General features: G+C 36.4%; 1 protein-coding gene across 1 annotated transcript in view; it reads right to left on the bottom strand.

Moving 5' to 3' along the window:
- Window positions 1-8,466: 8,466 nt before the first annotated feature.
- Window positions 8,467-26,853, bottom strand: part of LOC140327060 (cyclic nucleotide-binding domain-containing protein 2-like) — a 53,781-nt gene continuing 35,394 nt past the window's right edge. The window contains exons 10-17 of the mRNA XM_072406225.1: window positions 24,123-24,183; window positions 23,152-23,299; window positions 22,587-22,666; window positions 20,378-20,441; window positions 16,081-16,121; window positions 14,617-14,679; window positions 12,628-12,675; window positions 8,467-9,322 (exon numbers count right to left, since the gene is read on the bottom strand). Of these exons, the coding sequence (XP_072262326.1) occupies window positions 9,119-9,322; window positions 12,628-12,675; window positions 14,617-14,679; window positions 16,081-16,121; window positions 20,378-20,441; window positions 22,587-22,666; window positions 23,152-23,299; window positions 24,123-24,183 (709 nt within the window). The 3' untranslated portion in view covers window positions 8,467-9,118. The remainder of the gene's footprint in view (window positions 9,323-12,627; window positions 12,676-14,616; window positions 14,680-16,080; window positions 16,122-20,377; window positions 20,442-22,586; window positions 22,667-23,151; window positions 23,300-24,122; window positions 24,184-26,853) is intronic.

Here is a 26,853-nt window from a genome sequence, read left to right as displayed (position 1 = left end):
TATTAATATTAGTTTTTATGTAAATAAACAATATTTGTATTTAAAAATATATTTTAAAAATACTTGAATGTGAGTGCCTTAAAAGTACAGTTTTTTCAATTTTTTTTATACTTTTTGAGAATTGGGATGTGGCATTGGTAGGACTTTAGGCAATTACCCTGTGTATGTTGTTTATATGTGAAGTGACATCTTGAATGGGACAAATTATACTATAACATGTATACTTCTTACAGCAAATCTAATAAAAAAAAACTAACACTGGTCAAGACAGAAAATAAATCACATTTTTAAAATAATGTAAATGTTTTACATTAGACATGAAATAATAAGATTTATTAGAAAAAAAAGCACTGGATGTATTATGATTAGTCAGCAGCTTTCAAACTTTGAAAATCAATGACCTGTAACAAGTATTCATGTTTGTATCAAATCAGTAATTTAATATCAAAGACAACCAGGCAACTGCATTGTACATTCTGCAAGAGCAGTCCCCATAGCTCTTTTTGTATGGGCCTTCTTTATTATTATTATTATTATTATTATTATTATTATTATTAATAATAATAATAAACAGGATTTATATAGCACCAACATATTACGAAGTAATGTACATTAAAAAAGGGTTGCAAATGACAGACAGATACAGACAGTGACACAGTAGTGTGTGTACTACACAAAAGCCTGGATGAAAGCATGAAAGATTCAGAATCCATCTGAAAAAGTAGTAGTAGCATAGTTTGCAGAAGATCAGCCCATTCTTCCCTGTGATATCAACACAGTCTATGTTTCTCTTTTAGTACATAGCGCGTAGTCAAACTACAATTTATATTGTAGGTGTTTCACTGCATCAAAGAATCGCTTTCAACAACTGGGCAATTATAATTGTGGTGACATATTCATGGGATGCTTCATTTTGTTTTGTTTTTTACAACTCCTGGCCTTTAAATGAAAAGGTTAGCTCTCTAGATAGAAAACAATGTCTATACTTTCTGTTCAGTCAGAAAGTACAGGACATTTTTGCATAATATTTTGTTTTTTATCTGTGTCAAAGTTTGTGACAGTATCAAAAAGCACAGTCACATTATTTAAAAGTGGTTTTCTTATTTACTTTGGCATTCTTGTTATTGTGTTCTCTGACTGAACATTTAGGTTTTCTCTTAAAATATGCATAACTTGTTATTTTTTTTAGTTTTGGATAGAATGGAGAAGGTGTAAAGTCCTGTCTGTTTTTTCTGCTTCATTTCTGTCCCAGAGATGCAACAGGAAGAAATATTCCAAATGGAAGATAATTCCTCTTAGATATCAGTCTTTACAACAAGTGCTATCATTGGAAAATTTCCCTTAACTTTGGTTGTGGGGGAAGCCTGTAGGCTGCATGGTTTCCGAACAATTTGAAGTGAAAATCAGCATAACATTCTGTACAGACAAGAGGCCTAATATTGGATAGCATTTGCTATAAACACACAACAACTTTACAGTTCTTAGGCCACATGACACAGCCTTTCAAGAAACAGATGACTGTGGCCTACTAGAGATGGGCAAGTGGGGCCCTTCATGCTACTAGGTTCATCAGGTCAAACACATTTTTGATATTTATATCTTGGGTGAAATAAATCTTCCTAGAGGGCACAAGACTATTTACAGTGCATTTTCAGCTTCACCACTGCCCTGTTCCCCTGTACTAAGCTAACATTCAGTCAGTTCCAACATATAAAACAGCACCGTGGGGTACTCTTTTAGGGAAGGTAGAACTTTGCTGACTTTATATATTTTGACCTCTCTGTGACCCAGTTGGCTGGAAAAGTTCGGCTTTAGTTTATTGGCCTTTTTCAGGCCTAAACCACTGGAGCTATCACACAAAGTATCTGCTAGGACAAGCTGGCTTCTAGAGGACTCAGGTTCAAGTTTGTGACAAATGTATTTGAGGACATAAAGTTGAACTGACTTCCAAAAACTGAAGATTTTCACATAAGTATATTCTAGAAATCATAATTTTAGCTATGTAGGTCGCTAAAAAGTGTACATTTTATTTTAAATGTCTCTAGAAAAAATAGCAGTGCATTTCCAGGTATGAGAGGATGCCTAGGCTCTCCTGTGGCTCTGGCCTTACAAGGGTATATCAAACATGTGGATTAAACATCTGCTGCCTTTCTCTGCTAGTCCAAGGCGATAGAAACTGAGATTTAGTGATTGTTCTCCTTGCTGGAGGCTCTGCCACAAGGAAGCAAATCCAAAATGGCCACCTCCACATAAAGGCACATTGCATAGTAAGTCAGTTGTGGGAAAACGTCAGCTGCAGGGAGACTGTAGTTAATTCTGGTTACTAGTCCACTCCTTCTTCTTGACTTTGGGCACAGCTTCCAGGGTTTCAATACAATAAGGTTTTAATACAAAAATGTGAAGTACTGTAAATATTACACAAGTCTGAGCCAATGCATATATTAGTAATTTTTTTTTAAGTTTTGTAAAATTGGAGTTCACTTATCATTTAACCACTACACCTCTCATTTTAGTCTTCAGGCTCAGGGCTGTGGGCAATGTTGGAAGCCAAGCCACAACAATTCATTACTACTGGTGACCACTACCACAGTCTAACTAAAAGCCTCCCTATAGATGCTCCCTCAGTCAAACAATCTAGGGCACACTGGGGCATGCAAGGCAATCTGTTATCTCAGCAGAAATCTAACCAAATAATGATTAAAATGATAAATCCTATAGCATTGTATGGTTAGATTCAGTGCATAGCTTGATAGCCTTCAAAAACCCTGCTGTTTCCCAGTGCCCCTGTCAATGCTAACCCTTTGTTCAATAGACAGAAGTGGGAATTCTCAATCAATATCCAATCAACAGCTTGATCAAACATCAACCAAGATTTTCCTAGTTTTTAACAGAAGCAATTTTTTCAATAAATCTGGTGAGGATGTATGCACGGCTTACTGTAAGGATAGTCCTACAACTTCAGCTTATAGGTTTTCTTTAATGCATTGACTGTTGATTTAAGGTAATACTATTTCTATAAACATGGAATGGTTCTGACATTTTTTTATCTGTTTATTTATTTTTATTTGTTAATTTTTTCTATCTTTCTGATTTTCACACATTGCGTGATATGGAGTTTTATTATATCCTCAAAGCTTTTGTTAAGGGATTCTGCATCAACAGTTCTGACAGGTAAAGAATGCAGTGATCCACAAGTTAAAATGCTCTAGAGCATATTTTCTCCATAAAGAAATACCATTGTAGTAATAGTAACAACGATATTAGAATATATCACAGAAGAAATAATCATTTAAATATGTCTGTTTTAGGTTGAGTGCAAAATAAATAACATTGTTGGGAAGTGGAAGTGGTTTTAATAGTTGTGACTGTGTAAATTATATATAATTTGTACTTTTGTGGAAGTAGAATACTGCAAGAGTTGTAATCATTATGCCTCTTCTTTTAGCAGTGACACAGCCTGCCAAAATTAAGTATGAATATGTAACAAAGGTGGAATATCCATAGCCTGGCCAAAGTCCTAATTTAACATTTATATTTTAACATTTTTTCATTTAAAATGCTTGTTGAGCAGGGCCCTGGGTCTGCTCTTACTCAACTGTTGTTTCATTTTTCATTTAATAACCACGACCTTGTTCAGCCTCAGGAAATTCTTTGTTTATAAGAAACACCTTAACTAACATTTCTGATCTTCATCAGAAGTATACAGTGAAATACTTCCATGTAATAAATTGTCCTAATGGACAATGATTCAGGCTCAGTACAGGTATGATAGGTTTTATATAAAATGTTTCAATATATTCATTAAACTAAATGGCAAGTATTTTAGACTGGCTATACAGAATTATGTATACATCTCTATTGGCGCTACTAGTCTGTTGAGGCCTCATTATCTTGGTTTGTGAAAAACAGCGTATGGGTTTAGATTTTTTTAGCTGTTTTTTGTTGAATGTTACATTAGCATCAGTTTAAAAACTGTTGCAACCTAATTACAGTATACCCCAATATTTTTTTCTTTGAGTGCTATCTGTTACTTAAAATAGATGTAAACCCTAAGGGTCTATTTATAACTTTACAATTAGAAGCGTTCTGTTAACATGATTTATTGTGCATTGATTTAGCCAGCTCATTTATTTGAATTGGCTGCTAATGCACTATAATGCTTTAAAAAGGAAGAAGCACTACAAAGTAATAATATTAATGGACCCTAGGTGAATGACATTTAGTGTGTCCACATTATTGCCGTCCAATAATTGGAAACAGTGGACCCATATAATGAGTAGTGTTGCTTGAGTTTGCCTCAATTTGATTCAAGGTCAGAATTGCCCCCTGGTGACCACCAATCCACAGGAGTGCTGACCGCTATAAACATTGACTGCATACAGAAAGAACTGGGGAGTAACTTTAGTTATTTTCTAAAAAACAGAAACAAATGTCAAAAATGAAAACTAGCAATGTTTGTTAAAAAAAAATAGTCTAATTAGGATACAGGGACAGAGCTTTATTAAACTATATCTGGAATAACCTGAACAAAGACCTGGAAGAATCATCAGGTATTGGTTTAAAGAAAGCTGCAGATCTAAAAATATTTTACTTACTTTAGATTTGGTGTTATGATACAAATTTGATTGTTTTACATATACATTATTATGTTAGGATGTCATTAGGTACATGTTACTGTAAAATGGTAATAATTTTCTTCAGACTCTGTTTCTGTTTTTTTTTTTTTGTGTGTGTTTATTCTTTTACGTTTAGTAGTCTGATTTACAGTATATTAGCAGTGTAGCTGATTATAAATTGACTAGTAAATTGGCTTGAAATCTGAGGAGATTACAAATGACTTTATAAAGATGGGAAATGACTTCTTTGACTTTATAGTACAATATTTGTCTAATTAGGCAAAATAACATCTTGTAAAATGAACATGTCGTAGGTGATTCACCATTCGAATGATGACTGCACAGCAGGCATGAAGCTTTCCATGGAGATACATAACATCCCTTGATGTTGCCCCACCGCTGTGAAAGTCTCATTCACATAACATCCATGTTCTTTAGGTGAGCAAAAACCCAAGGTAGACACAAGACACATGAATCACTTGAAAGATCAATACATTCATTTGGTCTTGTTTCAAAGTCGTACTTCTGAAAAAATTGTTAATGGCAGCCACTTAAATCAAAACTCGTTTTAAGGGTTTTATGTGGCATGAACCATGACGATATTTCTGATTTCCTAAATGATTAAAAACATTTTTTATGGAGACTCTGTCACAGACTGAAGAAATGGGCAGTGGTCGGTCAGGTAGAAACCTTCTTCATTGGCAGGTCATGATTTTCAAAAGAAGAACTTTAAGAAGAAACTGAGATTTATTGGTTTATAACTATCCAGCTGTGACAGGCTGGGTAGATGAAGAAGCCAAACATAGAAACAGAGAGTAAAACCCCTGAAAATGGGCCACAGGGACATAAAACATTCTTTTTCAAATTATAATCCTATACTTAGGGGTGTTGCTAAGAATATAAAAGACTTAGTGCACCCTGACAGCAATGATACAACATGCATAGTGCATCTCTGCAGATAAGTGTAGCTAAATTGTTCTGACAGTGGGAGGGGCTGGGAAGGGTAAAAATGAAAAAGAACCTGAAGCTACAGGAGTCTAGGGGCTAGGAGCACATAATGCCAAGGTAATTTATGTGTAGGGATTAGGAGTACATAATGTTCAGAGTTCACTGCTCAAAAGTTTGTAGCCCTGTTCTGGGGGGGGGGGTAATGTAAATGACTCCCACTAACCAGGCTATGGCGCTAACCTGTAGATAACAGAGAGGATCCTGAGCCTTCGCTATGTGGAAGAGTGAGGATATTAATAAAGTTGGCAGTGCCTCCACCCAGGACAGGGTCTCTGTTAGCAGAGGGGCTCCCTTCCTGGGACATTAACCAGAAATAATAGCAATATAAAACATCTGAGGAACCACTACACCCAGCATGCAACATTACCCATTGCAGCTTAATGAACACACAGGTTGGAGTATTTGTAAGCTTTATATCTCAAAACAGTAATACAATATATACCCTCAATAAACAGCAATGAGTACACATAACAAGCACATAGCAGAGTCCTGAGAAGAATTGTGCACAGATATACCCGGGTATATATAAAGTCTATTACCACAAATACCTCCAGTACTGATCAGTATCAGAATGAGTTGCAGAGGCCTCTGGAGTTGATTGTAGTAAAGATGTCCTGATGAGATGATCCTCAAAACAGCAAGGAAATCCTCCAACCGACAATTGGACTGTGTATGCTGTGATCCTGTATTGCAGGGATGCAGGCAAAGTCTCTGGAGTTCAAGAACAATCTATCCTGCCCTACCACTTAGACCCTAGCAATCACACTAATCTGCCAATGCAACCAGACCTCTGCTACCTATGGGCCATCGGATGCCTAACCTATGCTAGGTGTAACTAGACAGAGGGTGCAGATCAGTAAAGATAACTGAAAGGGCAGAGCACATATATATTTGTGTATATAGCTGATACACTGACTGTAGGGATATCCCAAAGTGATCTCTGATAAGATATCACATATACCCCAATAATACAGAGGGAATTATTATAATAATGCACTACACACAGACAAGGCAGTCAGTGTGTTCTGGGAGGGGATGCAAGCACCTACCCCTGGCTGAGCACATGTTCTCATCTCTGTCCCTGTACCTCCTGCAATTCTCTATCTCCTGAAGGGGTTTCCCAAGCCACTATCAGGGGCAGGAAAACTTCAACAACTTTATTTGATATTTACAAAGTTACACGTCAGCAAGCAGATAGAAAAAGGCAGATCCCTACAAGTTCATAATGCAAAGAGTCCAGAGGTCCAGTGTACGTAATGTATAAAGTGCAAGGTTTAGGAGTGAGTAATAGAAAATTTCAAGGGTCAGGAGTAAGTAATGCAGAGTAAAAAGAGTCAAAGCTAAGTAATGCACAAAATGCAGGGGTCAAGTGTTACACACAGAAAGTTGGTCTGTAGTTAACATAAAGCGCAGGGACACATGACAGGGTGAGGAGGGAAGACAAGAAAAAAGAAGGGGTTAAAAATAAAAAAAATTAAAAAATGCGGGAAGGAAAGTGCGGGAAATTCAAAAAATATGCGGGAACAGGAGAATTATTGATTGGTTAGGAATTTGTTATGGGAGGGGAAATCTAATGTATAAATAAAGGGGTTGGGGGGAGAGGGGGCAGTTATTACCTGAAAAATCAAGTGTCTCCCACCCTCCCTCCCCAAAAACAATTTAATTGGTACTTTCATTGTCATGGCAGCAGGTGGGGCTTTCTTTCATAAGGTCCATGAAAGGGTTAAAGTTTGTTGGGTCACCCAAGTTCCCATATGATCTTATGCAGTCGTGGAGAGCTTTAATAAAACAGGCCCGTGGAATGCAAGGGCCAGGAGTAAGTAATGCACACAAAGTGTGAAAAGGGAAAAGAACTAAGTAACACACAGTTATGCGTGGCTGATGAATATGTAATGTTCAGGGTAAAAAAGCACAACAGAGGATATAGAGTACAAAGGTCAGAAATTTGTAGTATGAAAGAAGGAGGAACTAAATATTCAGTGCAGCAGTCAGGAGAATTTAATGTACAACATAACATATTGGAGTGGTTAGAATACGTTACTCTAAACCTGTACAGCACAACATGCAGTCCCCCTATGTTGGTGGTGAGTACGCAACTTACATTGGGAGTCAGCAGTCAGTGCCTCCTTTACATTTTGTAGTCAGTGATCCCCTAACTTTTATTTTCAGTTCTCATTGGCTCTAATTACATTGGTGGTCAGTACTTAGTGTCTTCCTTACATTGGTTGTCATCTTGGCTACCCTCTCTTCACAAACCGTTAGTAGAAGTCATTGCTTAGTTCCCCTTTAAAATTTGTAGTCTATCATCAGTGCCCTATTATATTGTTGAGCAGTAATCAGTGCCCCCCTTACATGGTCAGTTCTGGGAAAAACTCTAAACTTCTTTATTTATTTCAAGAATTCACTTTTTGTTTTGGTGGCAATGGTTATCAATGTAAAAAGAATAGAAAAGCATGTACAATAGGGACATAGACAACTAAAAACTTGGCAAGGGGTCTATCCCTGCCCCACTCTATCCAAAACTGAAAAAAATGTTTTATCCAGAGATACATTTTGTTGGTTTTTGTGTTTAGATATACTTAGCATTTTTGTAATAGACAGCGCTTGATTTTTTTGTAGTTACCATCTAATGGTGCCCATAGACATGAAACAATGGTTTCCCAAAGTAGCAGTCATAGGTTTGAGTGACTCTGATTAATACTACCCCCAGATTTACTCTGAGACAGTATTTTCAGTGAAAAAATAAAGAATAATGGCTTGTTTTGTTCATTTATTGTTTAAGAATACATCTGTCACTGTGCTACTACTGAAAGTAACACAACTAACTACGAGTGGCAATCAGTAAATGAAAATTTTTACAGTTTATTTATTTATAGTTAAAAAAGTTAGAAATGTTATAGTAAAACTGCAAATATATAGGCAAATTACAAATAAATAAAAGATGTTTAAATTTTGTTTTACAGCTCTATATATTTTTATTTTCATGAATACAGGTAGTCCCCGAATTAAGGACATCCTACATACGGACAACTTCTAGAACAAACGGGCGAAGGCTTGATGGGGGTCGGTTTGCATGACATGCAGAAGAAATCTTTTGCTGAACACAGCTGATTTTGTGGGTGATCTTAAGGACTGAGCTGATCTGTAGCATCTTGTAACTAATGACCAAGACAAACTCTGCAGTTGTTTCTTTTTGCATGGCAAAGCACAGCTTGCTCCAGAAGTTAATGAATGTCTAGGCTCCATACATTTTTTATTTGCTTTGTTTGTTATTAACTTACAGTGAGGACTTTATACAGTAACTGACACTATGCTGCCTAATAATATGTTGAGACAAACATCTGTCCTAATTGCATTTATTAAAATAATGTACCTGTTCCGACTTACATACAAATTCAACTTAAGAACAAACCTACAGTCCCTATCTCGTATGTAACCCGGGGAATACCTGTACAATGTAAGAAGAAAACACCTGCAACATTTATCTCCCAGATTTAGTGTTTGAAGCCATTTAGTTGCTTCCCTAGCAGCTTTTCCTTGTACGCACTCCAGTTTTGTAGAGTATTATAGCATTCTCTGATCTTCTTCTCAGATGGGTAACTGTTCACCAGCTCCTGTGCCACCTGCCAGGACTTATCAGGGGCTTCTGACAGAAACAACTTGACAGGTATAAAAATGCATTCCGCTCCTTCGCTTACCTTCAGCAATAAACAAAGACAAGAGATAAATAAACCAGCTATAGTCATTGCCAATAATGAAACTTTTTCTACTATGTCTAATGACTGGAACCTAGGAGTCTACTACAGAGACAGCATCTTAAGGTACAATAGTGTTTTTTCTAATAAAAATGTCATTTTTTGGAAACAAATTAAGATATGTTATGTGGTCTTTAGAATTTTATTTTTACTTTTTTAATTTTATTGAGTTTTCTCTCATCATCTCTAAAGTAGCTTATAATTACAATACAAATATTTTATTTTCATGTTGTCTGGTTTTCAAGCTGAATGCTACCAAAAAGGTTAGGACAAATAAATACTTGTGTACAGAATAGGACTGAAATGCTGGGCATTATAATATTTGGATACGTAAAACACAGGTCTTTATTGTGCAGTTATTCTATCAACGGAAAACAGTGCTTTCTTCTTAGATAACCTTTAAATATAAGAGCTGAAATGGCAAGAAGAACATGCAAGAGAACTGGTTGTTCACTGTGGCATTAATTGTTACTAAGAAAAAGTCCCAAGGGATCTAATTATTTATCAATATGGCAATTAAAACATTCTGTGGACTTAGTCTTACTGCATTATAGCTTACCGATCACAAAAATATTTAAGTGAGCTTGTTAAAAATTTTTATTTCTGAATCACTCCAGTTTGATTTGTAGAGATAAGTTCAGCAGAGTTTATTAATGTTTTATTTATGTCATTACTGACTCACCAAAGTGAATAGGATAATAAAGAGCAACCGGGCATTGAGTTCTTTTCACCTTCTTCAAACCTGTTTCCAGTTCAAGTCTGGAGTCATTGTGCGTTCGATACATAGTTTTTGATAGTGGAGTTTATATTGGATTTCATGTGGACCTATACTTAATATAACTGCAGCCCATTCTGAGCATTGTGCTGCTAAAACAATAAATCATTAAGGAAACCCTTTTTTTCAGCGTGTTTGTTATGTGTATGAAAATATGGATCAGAGTTAAAGCCGACCTAAACTCAAATAGTTCCCCTTCATAAAAAACCCTATGCATGCCTAAGATCCGAGAAGAAAGAGCTTTTTCTTCAATTGGGAAAAATAAAATCGCGATCTCACACATGCGCAGTGAGATCGGCACTGTTTTTCCCCGTCTACCGCAGGCTACATCACCCGATCTCGCACCCTCGCAGTACAAGATTGGGTGACGTAGACAGAAGGCCAAAAGAGTGTAAAGAGGATGATGGCGCCAGACTCTTCCTCTGTGCCAGGACGTAGGAGGATTTAAGGACGATGCTGGACCCGATCCAGAAAACGGATTTGCATAGACATATTTGCAAAAGTGAAGGTTAGAGAGTTTTGTTTTTTTTTGTTTTACTCCCGCTTGTGATGCTAATTGCCTGCATGATCCAGAATATCTGCACAACCTCTTAGCAACTTGCGATGCTGTCCATGAGCTGATTATTGAGGACCGGCGAACATCTTACGAGAGCGTGTTCGGTTTGTTATCACCACTATCCTAGACATGCACAAGATTTCAGGGAAGTGGATGCTGAAATGTTTGAACAGTGATCAGAAGAAGGAACGAGTTGAAGCATCCAAAGCCTTTTTGGCCCATTTTGAAGCTGCACAGGGCTTTTTGGCTAGGTTAATGAGGATAAAACCTGGTTCCCCATATCTATGATCCTGAAACCATGAATCAGTCAAAGGAATGGTGCCACGGCAGGTCCCCACGGCCGAGGAAGTTCCAAACCCAGAAATCGGGCAAAAAAGTAATGGCATCCATTTTCTGGTCCATTCTGTTGGTGGACTACCTACCTTAGGGCCCTAGTATCACCGGACAGTATTATGCCAGCCTCCTGGACCAGCTGAAGGTGGTAATTAGGATGAAACGCCGTGGAAAGTTGACCAAAGGGATCCTTTTTTTCGAGGGGGATGCACCTGAGCACACGTCCAATGTTGTGGCTGCCAAATTGAACACCCTGGGTTTCCAAATGGTCCACCATCCCCCCTACTCACCTGACCTGGCTCCTTCAGACTATTATCGGTTGCCAAATTTGAAGAAACACCTGAAGGGGCAACATTTTGAGGACATTTCTATTGTCAAAGGTGCTGCCAGAGAGCTGGTTTGCAGCCCAACCAAAGGACTTTTATTTGAATGGTCTAGAAAAGTTGCAACTACGCTGTACCAAGTGCATCAATATGTTGAATAAATGTGTTATTTTATAACTCCGGCTCTCTTCTTTCTGGGCTAAGCCAGGAACTTCTCAGCACCCCCTCATATATATCTATGGAGAAGGAGTGGTGTCACTCTAGAATGCTATTTTGATTTAGGGTAGCATCTAACACATTATATGTTACCTAAATGTCATACATACAGTTTAGGTAGAGGAGTGCACATATACAAGTGTATATGTTCTTAGTAGCTCTTTTTCATAACTCAATGGGCCTGATTTATTAAAGCTATCTAAGACTGCAGAAAATAGACTATCACGGGAGAAACTGGGTAATCCAACAAACCTAGAATGGATGGGGCCCAGGATTGAAAACATTTGCCAAATAATAGCCAGGTCCCAGGTTTGCTGTATAACCTAGGTACTCAAACAAAAGTCTATCCTCTCCAGTCTTAGGGAGCTTCAATAAATCAAGCCCAATTATAGCAACTTTCATTGAATTTTTTTTAAAATCCTAATTGGTTGTTTTTGAAAATAAATTCAGGTTTTCTCGACTAGACTACATTAACAATAAAATGCCCTCTCCCTGGTAAACTGCAATAGATTAGATTTTTGTTTATGCTTTAAACCTAGTTTTGTTATACATTCATACGTGGAGAAAATCTGCTTCCTACCCAGCACATGAAATCATGTCAAAAACAATATATGTGACAGTCATTACAGACTTGTAAAAGGCACTTCTCTCCTTTTTCATCAGCATTACAGAGGGATGGCACCAGTAGGTACAATACCCCTATCTATAGTCCTTCACCCCTTTAAAATACTGTCAAGTACTTTATTGAGTATTTACAAAAAGAGCTACACCATAGAAAAGACTCCTTCCAATGGCTTGCTACAAGAACCTTGTCACCTAATGCAACACCCCACTGCTAGGATACATAGAACATTTTCTTATTTTACTTGACCTCAGTATGCTTAGAAAATGTGGTGTCAATAACCTGATAATGACTGTATACAATACCTACTCATCAAGGCCAAACACACATGGCCAAAAACTTCCTCTCTCTGCCTCCTATAGGCACAGATCTGATGTTATTAATGTAAAATCTGTTCATGGAAGTGATTATTTTATGACTTACCAGGCTAAAGTGTAGGTTTGAGGTCTTGTTTATTGTTTCTGCTAGTCCCTATAACACAGAAGACAAAAATACTGTAATTATAAATCAATGTATAAGTAGTGACAATACATAGCAAAAAAAACCCCGGGGGACACTTGCAGCAATGAGGATTAGGGTACTGTCAATTCGCTCTGTGTTGTGGTGCTCGAAATATATACTTGCTCATTCACAAAACATTAAGACTGCATTCAGACTGGTGGTAAGGTTATGGTGCAGTTACCCCTTCCTCATGCCATAGAACCCTGGCTAGGGGGAGACGCTCAGTACCACTCATTGCCATGCTGCAGTGCAAAGGACTGAGCGGCCATTGGGCTGCCTCCTAAACATAGCTGGCCACTTACCTTCTCTGAACCCTAATTTCTCTGGAACAGAGTGATTCTGGCAACTGGTAATGTGGGAGCCAGCAGCAAATGACTTTTGTCCCACCCCCCAAAAAAAAATTTTTTTACCCATCATATCATGCTACCTTGTCACACATAGCTATCCCTTTACTCTCTATGAACCCCAATTTCTCTGTAAGAAAAGGGAAATCTAACTGCAAGTGCAGACTAACTCCCCCTAAAAGTTGTCACATCATGCTACCCTGTCACACATAGCTGGCCACTTACCTTCTGTGAACCCTAATTTCCCAGGAACGGGGAGATGTAGGGACCTGAAGAAGTATTAGTAAAAACATGTCCCCCTTGGCTAACTGTCATATGAATTCTGTTTCTCTGGAAGTAACCATAGCAGAGATTTTGTGGTACAAAGAGGATTAGCGGCCCCCTATAACTGACAGGACACATTGTATGGTGTAAATTTTGCTCTTTGGTATAGAAATGGTGAGCAGGGAACAATATATGACTGGCCAGCACTGTATGATAGATTAAGTTTTGTATCTTTCATCAATAAAATTAATTAAATAAAATAAAATATTTTAATAATATGAGCATCAAATGGTGAATGCAGAATTGATTTGTCATCCCTTTTATTTGGAGAATGTACGTTTCAGTAACTAAAAACATTTCAATTTAACTTTATTTTAAATTTAAACTTTTCGATTTTTAAACATACATCTTTATTGTTGTGCATTGTGGCCAGCAAGTTTTATCTCAATGTCAACAGCGGCCCCCAGATGAAAAACGGTTGGGCACCACTGGTCTACATACTAGCCCCTGGACGGTATACCAATTTGTTATTTGTATAGAGAAATTTGCAGTGTCTGCATCTATTTACACATCCCCACCACCAGCCTGCCATCTTTATAAGCTCATTTACCTGATCATCTTCGGCATCCAATATTTTCTGAATGGTAATGTGCCTGCATCCCCTTACTGCATTCGGTTTAATCATCTGATTTTCAAGTCAATACAGGACAGTGTAGTGACAAAGAAATCTATGGATCGAGGCACTTCTGAAGATTTCATGGTTTCTAAAGAGTTTTCAGCATATATTTTCATAATAGTAGGGTTCTGCATTGAAGAGGTGCGGTAACTTTTCATGTTTTTTTTTCCTCTACAGGCTAGGCTACATTTGCAGGAAATGCCTGATTTTGAATTAGCCCAATACAGACTTTTGGGAAAAAGCAGTGAGCCATTCTCACAAACCAGAAATACAATTTCTGGAGAGGTCCTGTACAAATACCCAAGACTTTATACTACAAGACATGCAATGACATTTTAGGTGACTGCGGACTGAAATTAAAAATTTAAGTTCAGTTAACAATGTGTTTTAACAGTACCAAATCTTATAATGTAATAAACCAAAGTAACAGACAGCCAAACCTTTTCAAGGAATAAAAAAAAATTAGGAGATGTAAATAAAGCAAATTTTAGAGCATTGCATTACATAGACCCGAACCAAGTATACAAATTGTGCAACCTAACTCAACTTTGGAGCTTGTGAGGTAGACCATGTCTATAATATGGTTTATTACAATCAGATCAACAATAATAAAGTCAAGGTACTCACAAAAACGCCTCCCTGCTGCAGAGTGCCAACAGTAACAAATCGCACTGGTGTTGTGGCATACACCTAGAAGACAAAAATAAGCAGAAATGTTTCAATGATATGATACAATTCATTACATCGTTATCAAGGTAATCTTCAATTCACCAGCAATTGATTTATCTACTTTTGTTTCCATGAAGCATTCTTCATTTCATTTTTGTTCTCACTCGATCCAGGATCGGCATTTACTTTTGTACTGAAATGCTGGGTCAGAGATTAAACAATTGTGTAAATCTTGGTGTCTGTGCAGTTCTTGGCTTTGTTCACCAATATCTGACACATAAAAGCCCTGCTGGAGCCTTGCTGTGAAATTACAATATTGCAGTCCTATCACTGCAGGTAAGTGGAATGGTTGGAGATGAACCCTGAAGCAATATGTAATAAGCATGGGGCTTTTTGTTGAATAACAGCATAAAAGCCCAAATCCTTTACTTCTACACTTAAATTATTTATTATTATTCTATATAATATTTAATAACTGTGTAATATATCTACAACTCTCTATATACTGTATAATATTCTATAATTACTATTAGATCAAACACAATGTACAGGCAAAGTTTAAGAGAGATTTATCAAATATTTAAATCTTCTTTACTTTTAGAATAAAATTGTTTTATCATATGCCAAACTTTTTTTATTCATTATTATAATTGCATAAGAAGCAGCTTAATTACTTTGATTTAGCAAATGAAAAGAAGTGATAGAATTACCTGTGGCACCATTTTCAGATTCATGAACATTAACTAGTTATCCCAGAGGCTTTCATAAATGTTTTTTAAAAGTCCTATTATTGAACAGCTTGTCATGTGTATAATAGTAAAAGGTGAATGTGGAGTTTTATGTTTAGATGTAAAATATCCAAATTTAAACTCAGGTAAAGATGAGTGACCAATGGAGGGAGCCAAGATTGGGCAGTTCTGCAGTAATATGCACAAAAACTTCTAAAAATCCTCCATTCTTTCTCTGGTAATTTATGGCATTTATATTAATAAAAGCTGCAGATTTTAAAAGATTAACTTGCTTTTAAAATTTTAATAAAGTTGTTCATTTTATGAGATTTTAGGGAAAATTTATTTTTTTTAGTCTCAACTATGATGAACTAATATGAAACACTATAGGGCCTATTTGTAGATGTATTTACATTAGATTTATGAAATTGTTACCCAAAGCTCAAATGTTTTATTCAGACATATAGACTAATAGTTATCAACTAATGTATTCAATGTAAAAATATTTTAATCACAAATAAATATTGATTCCTACATTTTCATTAAATCCAAAGTGAAAAATATGTACATTTTGGGTAAAATGTGGTAATCTTGGGTGATAACCTTTAAAAATTCTCTTTAAAAATAGAGATATGGTAGATGAAATTATAATAAGCAGTGTATAGCAGCAGATCACCAGTAAAATATATCTTACATCTTGCTGGTTGCATCTTCCTTTGTCATCCGGTCTTTTGTCTGTGCAGGAACACAACAAAGTTTTATTAAATCATGTTTTATCAACAGTTGTTTTTTACTTTTAGTCCTGTCTACGGTAGTAGCAGTCATAGTGTGTCAGGCATACCCTGATATTAAGTCTAGGTAAATGTTATTTTCTTGTCACAACTTGTCACAACTGTGAACAAGCTGCCTCTTGCGGGTGAATAATACAATGTAAAAACAGTATCAAGTTCAATAAATGTGATTTTTTTTTTACCGAAACTTTTAAGCAAAAATTTGAACCGCTTTACCTCTCAATATTTTTAGTCCTGCGAAAAAAAAAAAAAAACAGGAAAAGGGAGGTAAATGAATGAGTTTTTATTTGCAAAAGTGAAATAGATATTGTGTTTTAAAAGCCCAGTTAATATTTAGTTAGCTTAGCAATAGTATAGAGTAGGGTTAAAACCCCCGTCCGTTTTTTTAGTACTGTTTAAGTTCCCTTAGGAAGATTTCCCTATACTTCATTCTAAGGGTTTTCGCCTTCCTCTGGATCAACTGTGCATTCAGGTTTCTATTTGGAATATGCAGGTTTTCTTGTATGTTTATTTCTTTCCCTAGCATTTTTTTCAAGCCAACTAACTACGTAACTAAATTACCAAAACAGAAGTCCCTGTTGGATAATTTTCTATCATTTTTTTTCTGATAAGAACTCTGCAATGCAGAATTTCCCAATGACAGTAGTCTAAACATAAAGAGTGCATCTGCCCAAAAGGGACATAGACAGGGAGAAAAACTTGACAAATGTTCTTTTTCACTATTCCTTCCAAATCCAAGTTAAAAAAAGTGAACTTTTATATACACTTTAGGGTTTAGAAACTTATGTGGCTCAATTTCAGTAATTGGGTGGACAGAAATATTGATACCATGAGCTTATCTTCTTGTATATAAAGTTATTATGCAAATATTTGCATCATATTCTCAATAATATTAAAAATTAGATGGCAGTTGCCTCGATCTGTCTGACAATCTGGATTTATCACATTGGAAGAATCTGATACCTAAGCACCGTTGGAGGGGTTTTGTGTCAAAAATTAGACTAGACAATGGACTGGGTAAATATTTCTACATGTACATCATTAAGTAATATTTATAAATAAAACAGCAGAGGACCATGTGGGAATTAAATTATTTATTTTTCTGTTCTTCACATGTTGCCACCAATAGAGGTCACTTAGTAGGTGTCATTGGTGTAAGCCACCCAAAATTTTGGGTGGCACATGGTGCCATTAATAGTCACCTGGCAGACGTCTTTAGTGTTACCCAGCCAAAGCCCTGAACATGTTGCAATCAATAGGTAGGGTCACTCAGTGAGTATACTCAGTGATAACCACCCAAAATGCTGCTCATGTTACCATCAATAGGGGTTATTGGTAGGTGTCCTTATTGTGAGTTAGCTAAACCCAAACACCAAGCTTTGATAGAAGTATTAACATGAGTTCTTATCATAGAATTTCCTTTTTTTCAGGGCATTGTCAAGTGTATCTGCTGCTTTCTTCTGAAAGTTGGTTAGCCCAATAGAACACCAGCAGAAGACCACTTTTGTGTGTGTGTTTTATTTTAAAAAGATAAAGGACAATTTTTTAGATTTTTTTTTCTTTTTAAGGAAAGAGCAATGAAGCCTTAAACCCTTATTACAGCTGGTTGCTTCCCCATTGGTTAGATTCCCTGTTTCATGATAATTGGTCACCAGGATAGGAAGTTAGAACAATCTTCTCAACAAACTCATCCTTGCTCTCTCCAACTCTGAAATAAAAGTTATGCCAGGAGTTATGTTTGGAAACCTGTTTATGAAAATTAATTTCCTGCAAAACATTGAATATACTCAACTAGAAGAATAATATTAAATGCTAAACTACCCTTCAAATCTAATAGTGAATAGGATGAAGAAACGTGTGGGAATGTTTTGCTCTCTAGATGCACATCTAGTCAGAGCTCCAGTTAATGAATTATAAAAAGGAAAGGGTCTTGCTCTTTGTGACTACCATATGAGGCAGCTGCAGGAGCTGAAATAAACAGAAGCTCTGAGATCATTGTTTCACATCATTAACTCTGCTTTGGCCAGTAATTTCTCTCCGTCAGAAGACCTATTGTACTAAGATATGGCGCTTCTCCTCTAAGAATGTTTTATTAGCTATTTCTTTGCAATGAGTAAAGTAATTCTGAAATATGTAATCTACCAGATTGTGTCCAGTGGGGGTGTCCTCTACAACAGACTGGTGATGTTGTTCATAGCAACCAGAATATTTAGTTTTAATTAAGCTATATTTAATTAGCTATCATAAATTGGTGGGCACAGATGTTTCTTACTTTCTCGGTACTCTCCCTTATCCTCAAAATCATTTTTTCCTGTTCTATGTTGATGTACATAGGAAACATAGGCTGTCAGTTAGCTATTATGCCCTTGCAAAGTATATTTTACTTAGCTTATTAAATGCGGTGAAAATCCACTTTGGGAAGACTGTCCTGTCACATATAAGGAAATCCAAAAAAGCAGTCATGATACGATTTTCAAACTTGAAATTTGCATGAAACGTGATTTGCCAATTTAAAAACATCATCAAATAGAGTTTTTTTTTTTTTAATGGTGCTTTTAAATACTTTTATTATTTGTACATCCTTGGAGGCACTGACCATTCAAGTATGCAGGCTGGTACCCCCTATCTTTTAATAGCTTATATGCCCTTCAGCACTAGGTGTGCTTTAGGAGGTCCCCAAATCAATGGTGTCTTGTTCCAGGACAAGCACTGCAGTCTTTAGAACTCCTGCAGGAGGGATTGTGGCAAGGGTATTAGCCCTAATATATGTGCAGCAATTTCAGGAGGAACTCCTTTAACAGAATTCCCTGGGCACCTAGAAACATTACCAATGCAGGAAAATCTTGTCTGAGCATGAAAGAAGAGGAGAAATGTGCTCCCCTTTTTCTTTAACCTATTGAGGCTGGATTCAGGCCTGGACCTACCATGAGGTGAAGGTAACCTTCAGCCTCAGACGTGTTTTATTCCAACCCAGAAGGGGGTGGTGGGCGGCCCCTATACATCACCCCCTGAAGGTCTGTAATGCGGTCTGTTACTGGAGCTCTGTAGTGATGTCTGTGCTAGAGGTCTGTACTGGTGGGAGTCTGTCACTGGAGGTCTGCACTGAGGTCTTTTAATAGGGGTCTAAAGTCAGGTTTATCACTTGGTGTCTGTAGTAGAGTCTGTCATTATTGGCGTGTTGTAAGGTCTGCATCTGTAGTACGATCTGCACTGGGAGCCTGTCACGTGGGGTCTCCATGGGGGGTTTGTTACGGGGGTCTGAACTTTGGGTCTCCCATCCTCCATGCATAGCATGCCAGGCTGGTTAGTTTTGGGAGCAGTAAGGGACACCACAGTTCCCTTTAATCCTTTAAAAGAACAAAACCTATAGACTCTCATTATTTGCTACCAACGAATAGATCAGTGAGTGAACAAGCTTGTGAGTGAGTGTGAGAGAAAATAGCTGCTGCTGTACTGTTAAAGCAGAATTAAACTCCTGTCTCTTCTTTGCCGGCACCAACATATTCAATCTTCCAAGTCTTTTTCTAGGTTTGAGATTTTTGACCACCTTGATTGGCTGGTAAAGAATGACTCCAAAGCATGTGCACAGGAGTTCATTTATTCCCAGCACCAAGATACTTTATACCTAGTATTGTACACTGAGCTATGCATGCATTCTACACAAGATTGCAAACAAGCAGGTTTGCCTGTTTTATGGCAAGATATATTTTTAAATCTTAGGTTTTGTTACACTTTAACAATTGTTGTGGAATGTTTTAAACTAATGAAATTCATCCAGACAACTTCATAATATACACAATAAGAATTCTACCACAGTAAATTTATATTATTTTCACAGGACAAATTTCTCCAGCAATAGTCCCTGTGTGTTTTTGTCTTGGTCATTCCCAAATACCTAACCTGTGACTTAACATCCAATGTATTGCAAACTATCTTTGATTAAATTGACCTAACGTATTATTGCCAATGGCATGCAGTAAAACATGGTAGCAATAGTGTTTGTGTTCTCCCTCCTACATCCCTATTACGTTTAATGTGAAATTACATGGGTGATTTCCTCATGACTCACTCCAAATTCTATAAAGTTACCGCAGTCACAACACACGTCAACAGCCTGTTTAAATACTAAGTACAAAAAAACAATCACCAGTGTAACATTTTGCTATCTATGTAACTTGGTTTTCCCTACAGATTTATTACCTGTGTAGTCTAATTCACAAAGATTGCTCCTGTATCCTAATGAGAAGGTTGATGGCCCTGCAGTCTGCAAAACATTAAACAGAGAAAATTATGGACATTTGTCAGAGGAAAAATAGACTTCTTGAGGCAGCTATACTAGCATCTTGACACTGATTTGTAGGCTTAGATGTACTGTCAGTTTAACTTCATTGTGCCTTGTGATTTATTACTAATCAGTGTTATTATGACTAGTGTAGCTACCTAGCAGACAGGTTCTCTCCGGTTTCCTATTAGACTTGGCTACATATCATGCAAACAACAATTACCCATTCATAATTTATCTATTTTTGTGTTTGTTGATACTTGGATGTCATAAAGGTCTAGGGCAGAAAGTGACACCACCTACATATTCCAAAAACTTACTTCCGAAATATGATGTAAATAATGGAAACATATCAGGTTTATATATGTGATGCATTCTTGAAAAATAGGAGAGGTTTTATCAATTGAGGCAATATATAAATTTGTACACAGTACAGACAACACAAAAAGTAAAACTAAATACGTAACAAGCTAATACAGCTGTTCTAATACAAAAAGGAAATCCCTGTCTATTTATTTCATCTCCATATGATTGGGTTATTGAAGTTAATATTCACATAATTTGTTGTGGAGGTAAAACATTCTGTATCTTGTTTTTTGTAATTGTTTCCCTGTAAAAATATATAGCAAAACAAATTTGCTACATTAGCTATCTAATCTATTCATAAAATAATACTTAAGGAATCATACGGCAAAATGCAGAAGTTGTCAATTTTTAGTTCTCATATACACAGCATATAAAGGGGCCTTTTACATATGTCCCTTATGATTGCTAGGCTATCCCACGTGCTGTGCCAGACACCAAATACTAAAATGACATGCACACTACGAGCTAAGTGATGCTCTACGTTCAATGCTAAAGAATACAAAAATGAATGTGAAATACAATGCACATGGTGTGTTTCCCGCTATTTACTAACAGTGCGTGGGAGACAAAGGAAGTCTAAAACACGTCAGTCTCATTTTAAATGAACTTCTGCCCACCAGTATATTAAAGAATGCAGTACTATGTGTAGATTTATTCTGTTGTTCTGTGTATCTAGCTAAGAACACGGCCTGGCTCATTTAATTAAGTACCAAAACAAGCTACTATGTGATGCAAAGACCTTGTGATGTAAAAGTCCATTACCTATTCTAACTAAACCAAGTGTATTTGTATCTCCTTCCCATACACTGCAGCCAAAAGGAAGCAGCAGAAGCAGTACTGCCAATCCAGAAAGCAGTGGGCAATACTAGGTGTGGCCAGGGCCTCATTGCCAAACCTCAGGCTTGTGGCTCAGCAATGACAATACCCCTTTTTTCATCCCACCATATTACAAGCAAGCACAGTCTATCCAAGCGTGGCAGCTCTGTTGTAAATTTAGAAGCAGCATTGAATGATTGCCACTCCATCCTAGGGAGCTGCTTAGGAGCATATCACTGACATGATCAACAGATATTTGCTAAATTGTGCAGGGGGACTAAGAAAGAACTGTAAATGCTGATACACTTATAATGAAGTCCTGTACATATAATTTTTATTGGGAAACTTTGTTTCTTCTTTAATCTAAAATGGGAAATCCTGCAAACTTAGCGAACATTTATCAGATTCATTTCAAACCATCAGAGGTTTGGAGATAAAAGAAAAAAATGATAAGGCAATATATAGTTCACTTTCCTTAAGTCAGCTACAGCCACTATTATCATGTAAAACACTGGTATGTCCGTCATTAAGAAAAAAATGGAAATTAGAAAAATATGAATACTGAATACTGAAATACTGAAACAGTGATAAAGCCTACAACATAGGTGCAGTCACCTTCTCAGCATCCCCCTGCCATTCTTTCCTCTGCTTCTGATACCTGGTGTTTCCATATGTGGTTCAGGATATAACCTCCCCATATGATGCCAAGAAGCAAATTGCCAGGCTGAAATGTGGTCACATAACTAAGGAGACCTTATCACTCCTTTTAGGTCTCACAGGCCACCAAATATTTTATAGTGGATGTGGTAAAGAAAGAATTGTAATAGAGCACCACATAGGTGAGTATACCTGGGTAGAGGAGTTGTATTTAAAGAGGGACCCTGCTACTTCCCCTTAATAGGCCAGTGATTACACATATATAATTTTTTATAAAACCTTAATTACCTTTGGCCTTGGTCTTGTATGCTTTGGATTGGCAACAGTTCTGTAAGAGGCTGAGTAGGATGTTCTGGGCAACACAGTCTCTATATATGACACAGGTAATGATAGGTCAATAACAAAATTATAAACTGAACAGGCTTGAACAGCTCTGTAAATATACTGCTACACACTAAAGACAATAATAAGTTCATAAATGTATTATAGCAAGCACAGATTGATGTATATCACATGTATAGAAAATAACATCTAATGGCAGGCAGTGTTGATTTTGAGCTGAACTAAACTAAAAGCTGCAGATATAGAGTACACAGATTGGAAAATGACATTTAAAAAAATGTATTTCTGGAGTCAATTTTATTCATGTCGATTCACCTGCAACCTGACATTGCAGGTGAGTTATTCATCTGTTTATAATGACAATGACTCATGTGAATGTTACATCCACTGAAGCCAGAATCTCCAGGGGAGTTTTATAGGAAACTAGTCAGAAATCTGTTCTGAGTTGACCAATTCTAGTGAGATTTTAATATTACATGGAGTCCTTGTTACGTCGGTAAGTAAATCTTACTTTCCAGTAGATATGAGGAGCTGTCTGTTCTCTCAAGCAGGAAAGGCACCGTGGGAAGTCGGTTCACAATTGAGCAGTAACTTGCAGAGGTTTCAGGTGCAGTAGGTGGTCTGTCCTGAGTCAGATGAACAACTATCTGACATTTCCCCTAAGATAGGAACAAAAATACAGGGCATCAGCTATTTATGTTTTAAAAGTAAAGTTTAGGTACAGCGCAATATATAAATATCCAAAATTTCTAAAATGAACCTACTGTGCTGTGTGAGCAAAAAAAGTATTCGATTTAAAGAAAGGGTGTTGCTTTAAGCAAAAAAAAAAAAAAACAATTGCATGCAATTATGTCTTTGGCTATGTATTTTATTAGTTAGAGTAAACGCCTTACACCCAGTGGGGTGTATTCTTTTAAGCTCCACCACCCTAAAAAGAGCAAAAAATAAACATATGGTCTATCTTTTAGTTTAACAGGCGATTTTATATGGATCAGGAGTTCTGACTTCTGACTTTACTGGCTGCATTATTTCCAAAATATTGGCTCAGAATAGAAGCCAGGCAACTAGCATTGTAAAAATGAGGATGGCAAAGACAGCTTACAGCATAAATATGTGTTAAACTAAACCCATTTTGTACCTTACTGTAAAGAATGGATCATAAATCTCTTAGACCACATTGCTCACAGGCGCTTTACACCAGGGTGATTTTTGAAGGTGCTATTAGAGAGTACAGAAATGAGAATATCTCCCTGTTAGTGCACAAATGTTCTATAAGACATACAATTAATATTTTCTTGTGTGTTAGCATTCTCTATATAGCAATTTAATTCTTGCTGGCAGAGAAGGTTGAATGACCTTTACGACCTTTTAGAAATAGAATAGACCCTTTCATTTAATGTGCTGTTATTGTATTGTTATAGCTATATTATTTTTATATGGGTTAGATGAATGATTTTCTAGTGAAATATATTATATACTTACAGATTTGATCAATACCAAAAATGATGATTTGGCACTGTCTAAAATAACAGTCGTTCCAGCTCTGTGGGGAGAAATTAAATGATGACACTGGCATAATACTAATTTACCAATTTGAAACAATCAGCAATGATCTTTCACTGATCTGAAATGTGAATTAAAGCCTGTTTTGTACCTTCACATATATACTTAGCATTTCTTAGCATGGAGGAGACAGCACTTTTATCCAATAAGTTTCTACTGCATTGAACAATGCTGTCATCCTAACATGTTTATAGTACTGGAAGCTGAAAGGAAGGTGTTTAGGTATATCAGAATATGAGAAAAGCATAACAATTAATCAATGTTTATTAAGTTAAGCCCCACACAGTCTCAGATAGACATCAGATTTCTGTCACTGAAAACAATCTTTCATGATCATTTCCAAAGAAAGGAGAATGAATGAGCGCTGTACACACAGAACCGTTCTATGGAGAGGGAAGGGAAAGGATGCATGACCGTCACTTGTAGGTATCTGCAGGAAATTACATCAGTCATTCCTGCTCAGTGGTTCATTAATCCAGGGCAGATTTATGAGGGGCTTTGGGTGACCACTGTACACATGCTAGATTTTCGACTGAGACAATCATTTGTAGTGCGTTCCCTAGCTTAATACAGAAGTAATCAGTTGACTCATGAAGATACAGAAATGCAGTGGTGTTAAGAATACTAGGAGAAAAAGAATTGCAAAGGTCTGTGGAACTGTTCACATGTACATACTTGAAGTGCGTCTTTAGTCATAGGGATCTGTTTAAATTGCCCTTTCTTCATAAAAAAGTCTCATAGTCTAAACCTCCACAATTAAGCGCAGCAATAGGCTGCAAAATGCAAGAGCATGGATCCAATCAAAGATGTGCTTTATTTGTCTTACAGACAGGCAGACATCTCTGTAGGTGTTTTTTGGTTGAAGATAATTTTTGCATTAATTATGTGTAATTAAAAAAAATTATCAGGGAGAAAATGAAATATCCAATATACTTCTGCTATCCTTTGGTTCATGCAAATAGCCATATATGGGGAACATTTTCTAAATTAAGAGACTGTTTTGAGCATTATTTGTGATGATTGGGCCATATAAGTACACAGGGTCTGTGACAAGATTCAGTTACAAGAATAGAATTATTACAAAGAATATGAAAATAACAAAGAATAGTTACTGGAATTTCTGTTTTCATTCATTCTTTTTTTTACTTGCTAAATACAAGTTATACATTTAAATGCTTTTAATTTTTTGGTGTGAAACATAAATAATTCCCATATATATACCATGAAATTAGTCACAACTCAAGCGGGTAGGAATTTTTTTTGCTTATTCACTTATGTCTAATGCCAGGGCTTTCTCCATTCTGGTCAGCACCAAATTGCTATGATACTTTCATCAAGAGGATCTACTGCTAAAATGTGACATGAATATAATTTATTTAGGCACAGATCCATGCAAAAATACAAAATAGGTTCTGTGGAAGTTTTTTGCTTCGCTCAAAAATTGCCCATTACCAAGATGACTGTAGAAGCCACTGAGAAGTATAATTGGGCAGCTAAGATAACCTAAGCTTATGGCTCAATCTTCTCGGCTTTTATGTTGTTGGTTGTGATCTCAGATGAAATTAATAATTTTACATGTCCTGAAACAGTCCTATCTATTGGTTCATCCAAAATCATTAGAGAAAACAGAATAATATATTGCTGATGTCACCACGATGTCAGAAATTGCCATAGTTTTCCATTGTAGTGTGGATAAAACAATCTAGAATTGTATATTAACAGCCCAAACCAGGAAAACTAATTACAACCTGAATACAAAGTAAAAAACAAGTTAAACTATAAATAGATTCTCAGAAACAGATATAAACATTACAGGAAATACATTTGGATACATAGATTACAGAGTGATGGAGTTCCTTGTTTTTTTCTTTTTACTATGTTCCTTTGCTTGTGTATGGTTACATTTTATTAAGCTGGGCTAAATCTAAAGGAAACTATGTGAAAATCCTAAATATAATCGCCCACAATGACTAGATTTTTTCTTGTTCCTAATTTAATATATTAGTGGTCATTCATGTAGCGATATCAGGCTTGTAATGATCATCATTCATTTCAAATGAATAGGTCCAAATAAAGTACCTGAAATGAAAGTACATCAATTTTAGATAAACATCAATTTAAATGTTGTTCTTATATTTTATTCATGGTTACCAAGGTTCAAGAAAGAAACACATGCAGGCAGTTTTGTGTAAATGTTAAAATGCTGAGGAAATGAGGCATTGCTAATTCTATTTGTTGAGGAAATGTGAAGAAACATGCACTATTGTGCTTCAGACAAATCATCAGAGACCAAATCCGCTTTAAATTGGCAGCAGACAAATAAACTGTAATATGTTAGGATGCTGAACATATTATTTATCTATCTGTCTATTTTTCTCTAAATATTCAAAAAATTAAATGAGTTATAAGTCAGTAAATCATCATTAGATTCATCGCCACTATTTATGATCGAATACCAAAAAATCTTTTCAAATATCAGGAAGGAGGGGGTTGACAAAAAAGTTAATACCGTATTTTTCGGACTATAAGACGCTCCGGCCTATAAGACGCACCCAATTTTAAAGGAGAAAAACCTAGAAAAAAAAGATTCTGAACAAAATACTAAAAAATCACTCTGTGTCAATGTATCCCCTTCTAATCACTCTGACAC

Source organism: Pyxicephalus adspersus, chromosome 3 (assembly GCF_032062135.1).
Source record: "Pyxicephalus adspersus chromosome 3, UCB_Pads_2.0, whole genome shotgun sequence".
NCBI lineage: Eukaryota > Metazoa > Chordata > Amphibia > Anura > Pyxicephalidae > Pyxicephalus > Pyxicephalus adspersus.
Note: the sequence above shows the minus strand (reverse complement) of the source record. Positions and strands in the feature narration are given on the sequence as shown.